At 37.0% G+C, this 9,222-nt stretch overlaps 1 protein-coding gene across 6 annotated transcripts in view; it reads left to right on the forward strand.

Moving 5' to 3' along the window:
* The window catches only part of LOC107558033 (probable global transcription activator SNF2L2), a 52,867-nt gene extending 44,042 nt beyond the window's left edge, over window positions 1-8,825 (forward strand). For 4 of the 6 annotated variants that reach the window (XM_016241637.1, XM_016241634.1, XM_016241635.1 and 1 more), the window contains 7 exons: window positions 3,850-3,955; window positions 4,328-4,429; window positions 5,746-5,872; window positions 7,018-7,154; window positions 7,559-7,572; window positions 7,897-8,416; window positions 8,488-8,825. In XM_016241637.1, the coding sequence (XP_016097123.1) occupies window positions 3,850-3,955; window positions 4,328-4,429; window positions 5,746-5,872; window positions 7,018-7,154; window positions 7,559-7,572; window positions 7,897-7,948 (538 nt within the window). In that variant the 3' untranslated portion in view covers window positions 7,949-8,416; window positions 8,488-8,825. The remainder of the gene's footprint in view (window positions 1-3,849; window positions 3,956-4,327; window positions 4,430-5,745; window positions 5,873-7,017; window positions 7,155-7,558; window positions 7,573-7,896; window positions 8,417-8,487) is intronic. The other 2 variants (XM_016241640.1, XM_016241638.1) reach the window with 1 other exon arrangement.
* The last annotated feature ends 397 nt before the right edge of the window (window positions 8,826-9,222 follow it).

Consider the following 9,222-nt stretch of genomic DNA (forward strand, 5'->3'; position numbering starts at 1 on the left):
TATTAGAGGTTAAAGATGTCTACGATGTATATGTATGCAATGAATATAAAACATTCAGTATTAATGACTGTATAGCTGATGTGCGCGAGCTGGTAAGCAAATCACGCTGAGTGGATTGTGCGCGGCGCCGTGCAGATGCGCGAGCTTGTCGAGTGAATATACCTTTCTCACAGACATCACTGGAAAGTTTGTAGTTCGGTCGGATGTGTCAAAAAGAAGTAAGTAAAACAATGCACACGTTACTTAATGGTAGGGAGGGAGGGAGAGAGAGAGAGCGCTCGTGCACTTCTGTTGTGTGATCTTTATTGATGTTCACTCCCTTAGCACGCATCATTTGGATTAAAACTAAATCGTAAATATAATACAATTTATAGGGGCATTCACACGCGTGCACTTCTGTTGTGTGATCTTTATTGATGTTCACTCACTTAGCACACATCATTTGGATTAAAACTAAATCGTAAATATAATACAATTTATAGGGGCATTCACTATAAACGTCATTTATTTTCACCATTAAGCATACACGACTTTCTGGTGAAAGTGAATCTAGCAGCCTGTGTGAAATGCGCTAGTCTGTACTACTGTCCTCTCATTCTGCATCAGTACAAATACCTGCACGCGTTGCGCGTGTTTTGCTTGCTTCATGAGTGCCTTTGAAAAATAAATCGCAGCACGTTTCAGATGAAAAAAACACGACTTCTATTTCTGAAAATATCACAGTTAGGAGATTTATAACGAGTGGTTCCCTGCATTATTACAGCAAAGCGCGTGATTACAGTACTAAGCTGCTGCAATGGAGCAGCTCTAATGCTATTAAATTAAAGATGATGTAGGCTACCGTAGAGAGAGAAAAAAATGAACAGTGAAAGTAATAAAAGCTTGTAAAATAAATTTTTATGGGCATAATTAAGTGTGAAAATAACAGAAGGATATACAGTCAAACCAAAAATTATTCAGAGACCAGATATAATTTTTGATATTTTTTTTACTAGTGGGTGCAGGCCACTATAGTTCATTTATGTAAGTGAGAATAGCAAAATAAACTAAACTGTGATATATTATACCCAACAATTCTTCATACAGTGGACTACCAGTAAAATTGATACAAATTTGGGACCATAAATTATTCAGACCGAGTCTGGGAAAAAAACTGAAGTTCAGGTTTGCATGAAGCTGGATAACAGCATGCCCAGGAGTCTATATGCTGTCATCGAGGCTAAGGGTCACCCGACAAAGTATTGATAGTTGTGTAAATATTGACAGCTGTATGAATAATTTTTGGTTTATTGTAATCCAATTCATACCTTTCTATCAAAGTTATCTGACATTATTCAAGCAAATTTGTTATGACACAGTTTAACTCTTGAGTTCTTGTCATATTGTATTACCATTTTCTAAACTATAACGAATAAACTGTGATAATGTGAGAAATGTTGAAGCTGTCTGAATAAATTTAGGTTTGACTGTATCTATTTGATAAATTAAGTTAACCAACTAACATTATACATACTCTTTTGGTTTCTGTACCCATTATTTAAAAAATTTACAAATGCAATGAAAATATTGGTATTGGTACTTTGTATCGGCAAGTACCAGAAATAAAATTATCGGTATCGGGCGAGTACTGGAAAAAGTGGTATCGGTGCATCCCTACAGAAAACCAATGTTTACCCAGCCCAACTCTCTACAGAGCTACACCAACTATGGTGTTCACATATTTCTTTAACATGTACAAGTAAAAATAAATATAGTTTATACACAATATTAAAACATTTACACCATATTAGTCTATTTTAAAATAAGCCAGCCTACATGTCGAAATGTATGTGAAATGTTATGATCTTTCTTTATTTCATTGACTGATCCGGGGTGTGGGGACTCTCGTGTTAATTGCTCATTTTCCGCTAGAAAACTTACACACAACTGCAGTCATGCACACCATGGAATTTTAAATAACTAACAAACATTACATTTTAGCTAACATAATGATTTGTTCAAGTTGGTTGAGTAGACTTTGTTAAAGTAAGAGTCTTCATGCATATTTCCTTTATCCTCTTTGAAAACAAAACAACTGTGAAATTTCCAGACATGAAAACGTTTTTCCCAGCAGCGTCTCATCCCCGTTTGAGGAGAATAATTGTAGACGGGTGTTATTTGTGCACGCACCAGCAGGTGGCTCATGTGAGTCAACATGTGTCACCAGAACCAGGAACTATGATGAAGCAGCGTTAAATATAGCGTTATTATGTCAAAATAATCATTTATTTCGTTTTAAATTAAACAAATGTACAGTGGGTACGGAAAGTATTCAGACCCCCTTAAATTTTTCACTCTTTGTTATATTGCAGCCATTTGCTAAAATCATTTAAGTTAATTTGTTTTCCTCATTAATGTACACACAGCACCCCATATTGACAGAAAAACACAGAATTGTTGACATTTTTGCAGATTTATTAAAAAAGAAAAACTGAAATATCACATGGTCCTAAATATTCAGACCCTTTGCTCAGTATTTAGTAGAAGCACCCTTTTGATCTAATACAGCCATGAGTCTTTTTGGGAAAGACGCCTCGTGTTAATTGCTCATTTTCCGCTAGAAAACTTACACACAACTGCAGTCATGCACACCATGGAATTTTAAATAACTAACAAACATTACATTTTAGCTAACATAATGATTTGTTCAAGTTGGTTGAGTAGACTTTGTTAAAGTAAGAGTCTTCATGCATATTTCCTTTATCCTCTTTGAAAACAAAACAACTGTGAAATTTCCAGACATGAAAACGTTTTTCCCAGCAGCGTCTCATCCCCGTTTGAGGAGAATAATTGTAGACGGGTGTTATTTGTGCACGCACCAGCAGGTGGCTCATGTGAGTCAACATGTGTCACCAGAACCAGGAACTATGATGAAGCAGCGTTAAATATAGCGTTATTATGTCAAAATAATCATTTATTTCGTTTTAAATTAAACAAATGTACAGTGGGTACGGAAAGTATTCAGACCCCCTTAAATTTTTCACTCTTTGTTATATTGCAGCCATTTGCTAAAATCATTTAAGTTAATTTGTTTTCCTCATTAATGTACACACAGCACCCCATATTGACAGAAAAACACAGAATTGTTGACATTTTTGCAGATTTATTAAAAAAGAAAAACTGAAATATCACATGGTCCTAAGTATTCAGACCCTTTGCTGTGACACTCACATAAAACTATATACTATACATAAAACTATAAACTATATTTAACTCAGGTGCTGTCCATTTCTTCTGATCATCCTTGAGATGGTTCTACACCTTCATTTGAGTCCAGCTGTGTTTGATTATACTGATTGGACTTGATTAGGAAAGCCACACACCTGTCTATATAAGACCTTACAGCTCACAGTGCATGTCAGAGCAAATGAGAATCATGAGGTCAAAGGAACTGACTGAAGAGCTCAGAGACAGAATTGTGGCAAAGCACAGATCTGGCCAAGGTTACAAAAAAAATTCTGCTGCACTTAAAGTTCCTAAGAGCACAGTGGCCTCCATAATCCATAAATGGTCAGGATCCTGTGAGGTAAAAAAAACACTCCATGTCACCAGTATGTCTGAAGAAATATTGCTTCTCCAGGCCTTTATACAATTTCCTGTTGTCCTGGATTTAGACTTGTGTTGTCTCCTGTTGGCTTGGGGTGAGCTTGAGGGTAAATGGTCAGTAAAGCCCCAATATGAAGATAATGTAAAGCAGTTGGACATTATTCCACCAAGTTGGAAATCCAGCTAGGCTGATTCCATAGTTTATCTCTCAGTGTGCAGTCAGAGGAAGCCACGATAACACTCAATCTCTGCTTCTGATCACAGATCAGGCCGTCAGCTCAGCGAGGTCTTTGTGCAGCTGCCCTCCAGGAAAGAGCTCCCTGAATACTATGAACTGATAAGGAAGCCAGTGGACTTCAAGAAGATCAAGGTAAGTGAGTTACAGTATGTCTTTTATTTCAGTGTAACCCTTAAGCCTCCACACATCTGAACATCACACATTATATGTTCTGCTGTGACATATTATCATACGAGCAGAACTTGCACACTCATTACTCCAGCTGGATGAGAACGGGATTACCCTGCCATAGAGAATTGTTTTTTGTTTCAAGACGAGATAAACTGATGTTTTCGTCCTTATAAAGGTTGCTTTACTTGCCTAACGTGTTTTTTGTGTTCAATTAATAATGTTGGTTTCTCTCATTATCTGTAGTAACTCTTAACTGGCAATTCCCTGAGTTGTTAAAGTTGGCCCCTATAGGTGAAGGATGTTTCGGTGTTAGAAATGTTCTTGTTCTTGCAGGAGCGTGTGCGCAGCCACAAGTACAGGGGTGTGAGCGATCTGGAGAAAGACGTCATGCTTCTTTGTCACAATGCTCAGACTTATAATCTAGAGGGCTCTCAGGTGAGTGAATAAATGGATTGAACACCTTCCATTACTGTATGAATTGCCTAGTAGCACTACACCACGGTTTTGCAGTGATTATATGTTGCATGAATTCCATGAAGTGCCTGTCATATATGCAGACAGTAAGCATGTCATAAGGGCCTTTTGCACCGCTTTAGTTCCAGAACTAAATATACAGTACTAAAGTACTGGGAAGATTTTGCGCTAACTATTTCCCAGTACCATTTAAAGGGTTGCATTCGCACTGACAGCGTGTACTAGGAAGTGACGTAAGCCGGTCGACAGCGACGTCATTTGTGCGTGGCGTTCAACAACGGAAACAAAGAAGAACAACAGGAGGATGGAGGATGCTGTGATCGGAGCTGTGTTTTTGTTGTGTCTCGCGGGTTTCACAATAATGGACATGGAATGTTGACGTATACGTAAAGCGATTGAAAGAATGGAAAGGAGAACTAAAAATCTCAACCGACAACTGGCAGTGCTACATTTGCTACAAGTGCCTGCACTTCAGCATCCGTCCATCTATCGCTGTTCTCCATACTTGCAAAATAAGTTTACACAATGTTTACAGTATGTTTACACGGCGTTTTAAATCATGGCGGGTGAGGGGGTTTTCGTACGCGTTTGGCCAATCAATGTCTACTTGCGTCACGATTAGTACCAGTTGTGCCGGTTAGACCCTGCTCCGGAGTAGGAGCTAATTTGGTTCTCGAAAAAGGCAGTCCGGTACTAAAATTGCACCCAGTTCCGGCGGTGCGAAAACGCCAAAGAGTGGGTAGTTCCACAATTAGTTCTGGTACTATGAAAAGGTTCCCACAGTGCGAAAGGCCCTATTACTGTACAAAGACTTGAATAGTCACTGATCTGTTTGAACAGTGGCTATCATGCACTATAAAATTTGGATTTTGGGTTTGTCTGAAGTGTATTACTGCCCATACCCACGTGTAATTAATTTAAAGCTTTATAAGAAATGCACATTATATTTATATATTTACATAATTTTTATGCAGATCTCTTTACGCAGTACTTTCATGGTGGATTGTGTATTTCAGAGGTCTGTAGTCCAGACCTCTGCAAAAATATAATAAACTTTTTATCCTGTCTCTTCAAACAGTCCTTAGCATCACTTTTTATTTGAAAGGACTGCTGCACATAGGTTTATTAATATTAATATTTTCACTTCACCTTTCCAGCTTTTAAAAAATGTTCAGAAATGTATTGACATGCAGATTACTGGCATTAAAGATATCTTAATTTGTTCCTGTTTTGTTTGTTTGTGTTATTACTTTTAATTCACCCTTTGCTTTTTGTAGATCTATGAGGACTCGATTGTTCTCCAGTCAGTATTCAAGAGTGCAAGACAAAAGCTTGCTAGGGAGGAAAGCGATGATGACAGCAATGATGATGATGATGATGATGACGAGGAATCAGAGGAAGAATGTAAGATTTTTCATTAACAAAGGACTAGTTTACTGATACTGATTAAACTCAGGCTCAACATACCCCTTAAAATTGCTTGAGAAGTGCAGTTTTCTTTGTTTTGTTAAAGTAAGAGGCACATATCAAAAGCCTAAACCCTTTTTTTAAATAGTCATAAAGCCGCCTTTTCATTATCTCTGAAGTCAATGATTTCCATTCAAGAGTAGTATAAGGACTGCAGAGTTCCGATCAGAATTTTCAGAACTGATTTGAGCATTGAAATATTTAACCTTTTGCAACTAGAACAAAAGCGGCCACCAGACCAGATTTGATGCATTTTATTTTAAAACATTGAGGTGAGAATTATTAATGTTTTTGCTTTAAAACATTAATCTTTAAACATTATTTTTGTAAAATAAGTGGTTATGAATATATATGTTTGTTCTTTTAGATGTATTGGCGGTCATTTGTTTTGTGCAGATATAATTATAAAATCTTTTTTTTCTTTTTACTTGAATAAGTGAGTGTAACAGTTGCTTAATGGCCAGTTTGAAAGTTCCATGCAACCTCTGCTAGGGGACAAAATGTGACAATTGTATGCAAATGTCAGAGATAGTAGAAAGTTGGCTTGAGGCATCACATAGGTGAACATGATTTTCTACTTGCTAGTCAATTGCTTGTTGTATTAGTGGGAAGGACATTCTTAATCGAGAGCATCTAATTGGACAAAATTCGGTGCAGGATGAGTCATTTTTGTTTTTAAAAAGAAAAGATTACAATTTAGATATGTATATCTACTAAAAGTGAATTCTGTATTTTTTTTTTTTTTTGAGTACACTGGCATATTGTTGATCTAAAGGCCACACACTGAAGACCACAAAACACTAAGCATTTCATGAGGGATGTTTAGTATTCAGTGTACATTTGATCAAGCAAACAGGTTAACAGCAAAGTACTTAGGGAATTAGAAGGATGTGGGTGGTATTTGAAAGGATGGGCTTTTAATAGATGTGAGTGGAATTTGAAACAATATGGGTTGTCGTAGTGTTATTCTGTTAAAATGACTATTTCTGTAAGCTAATTTGTATTTATATATCTTTTTCGCTGTGGAGTTAATTTTATTTCAATTCTCTTTTATTCTGATTTTCTTTTCTTTTTAATCCAAGCTAAATCAGTGAAGGTGAAAATTAGGCAGAGTAATCGGGACGAGAGATGTCAGGACAAAGGCAAGAAGAGACCAAGTCGTGGAAAGGCCAAGCCCGTGGTCAGTGATGATGACAGCGAGGAAGAACAGGAGGAGAACGTAGGTCCACCAATCCTCTCATCAAATAGGCCTGTCATTGATACAGTCTGTTTAGCAGGTTGACATTTAGCTTAATTAGATTATTGTATTCAAAAAGCTCAGGTGCATACATTGACATTTTAACTGAACATGCTTGAGGAGGATATTATCACCAAAAAAACAGGCTTTTATTGAGAGCTTACGGGACGGCTAACTGCGAAGATGTGCTTCCACTCAAAATGTAGCCCACAGACAGCCTCTAATATCTCAACAAAGAATTCTAGATGCTTAGTCCTTATCTTTCATCTTCTAAGAGGTGTTTGAGATGTTATGCAGTTCCGCGAGGGAATCATTTAACAGAAAAAGGATATACTGTGCCCTTAAACTTAGTTTTAATTCCTCTCTCTTTATCCCATCTGCCGCAGTTCAAGAGGGAAATGTAAGTCTCTCTGTTTCTCTCGCTTTCACATACGCTTTCTTTCCATTGTGTAATTGCTTCATGACTGAATATCAATCCTCGTATGAAGTCAGTGTGAATATGTCAGAGCCGTGTGACCAAGGCCCATGAGTCAGTGTTAGATTGTCTCATTAACCAGAAATAAGGAGGTGCATTCAGTAACCAGCTCAGTCCACGAATAATGAGCCTCTGCGGACCAGCAATCAGTCAGGTGTGGTGTGGGCGTGACGGAGGTCACTGAAGCTCTGCCGCGGGGCGCTCTGTGGTCCGCACGTGTGTGTAATATCGTTGTGTGTTTGTTTTCAGGAGCAGTCAGAGGGGAGCCACAGCGACGATGAGTGAAGAGGAGATGAGCTGATCATCAGCATTCCCTTCACACGTTTATTTGCTTCTTTTATTGTCGTTCCTCACCCAGCTCAATTATTCTGTGCTTCACTTGAGGCTTTCTAAAAGAATGATTGTGCTTTTCTCTCTCTTTTTGTTTTATGGTATTGTATGTTTAAACACTTTATCCTGTGCTTTTGTCCTCTTTTGGATGCAGCCGACTGAGGAATAGTCTACAGTGAGGAAACATCCTCACATTTTGCACCTTCAATAGCTTAGTTATTCTGAAATTTCCCCATGTGCCCTGAGGTATTTTAGAGATGATTTCTGTATGCTTGTATATAATTTACATTTATGCAGTGTTTAAAAAACAATCAATATATGTTTTGATTTGCATCAAAGAACATAATTTATAAGCTATTCAAACTTTTTTTTTTTTTAAACCTAACCCTTGGTTAATCCATGTGTTTCAAATTTACAAAGCATATTAAAAAGTTTTCAGGTGTTACTTAAAGTGAAGTCCTCATTACGTGAGCATTTTCAAATTTACAAAGCATATTAAAAAGATTTCAGGTGTTACTTAAAGTGAAGTCCTCATTACGTGAGCATTTTGTATCATCTAGATTAGATCAAATATTCTAGTGACTTCTATATTGTATTGCATGCAGCACAAAAGCCAGCAGAGATTACAAATGTGTTTGAGATCGGAGAGCTGATCAGTCCTGTACTATTTCAATGGTATGTGAAATAAGAATTTGACAAGCTTTGTATCATATCCATAGATGTGGCGATTTCTCTTTTGCCTCTTGGTCTTTCATTCACTGGTTTTATACTCCGTAGTCTGAGTGCTGAAGGACAAATGCAGATTTGTTGGTTGCAGTGTCATTTGCTTTACTTTCTTTAAAAGAAAAGTTTTTTTATTTACAGTGGAGAAGTGTCTCACAGTATTTCAATTTTTCAAAGCTGATGTCAATAAGACAACCAGTATTTTCCAGCGTATTATGTCAGACTATAAACCAGCTCAGATTGGATACCTTTTTTCATCTATGGATATTTTTCTATTTGCATTTAAAAAACAACAACAGTGTTACTGAGGAATGGGATGGTTTTTAAAAATTATTCTTTGCTCTTATACTGTATTAGTAGAAATGTATTAATTTTTTTTTAATTGAATGTTATTGCTTTAAAATGTACTCAACAATCTTGCATTGTCAATGAGAATTCTTTCTGATCTGTTCATAATCTTGCCATAATATTTACTCTCCTTGCATACTGTCTTTTGTGGTTGTAGCTCATTGCCCAAAGTAA

Source organism: Sinocyclocheilus grahami, unplaced genomic scaffold, assembly GCF_001515645.1.
Source record: "Sinocyclocheilus grahami isolate Dianchi unplaced genomic scaffold, SAMN03320097.WGS_v1.1 scaffold629.1, whole genome shotgun sequence".
Taxonomy (NCBI): domain Eukaryota; kingdom Metazoa; phylum Chordata; class Actinopteri; order Cypriniformes; family Cyprinidae; genus Sinocyclocheilus; species Sinocyclocheilus grahami.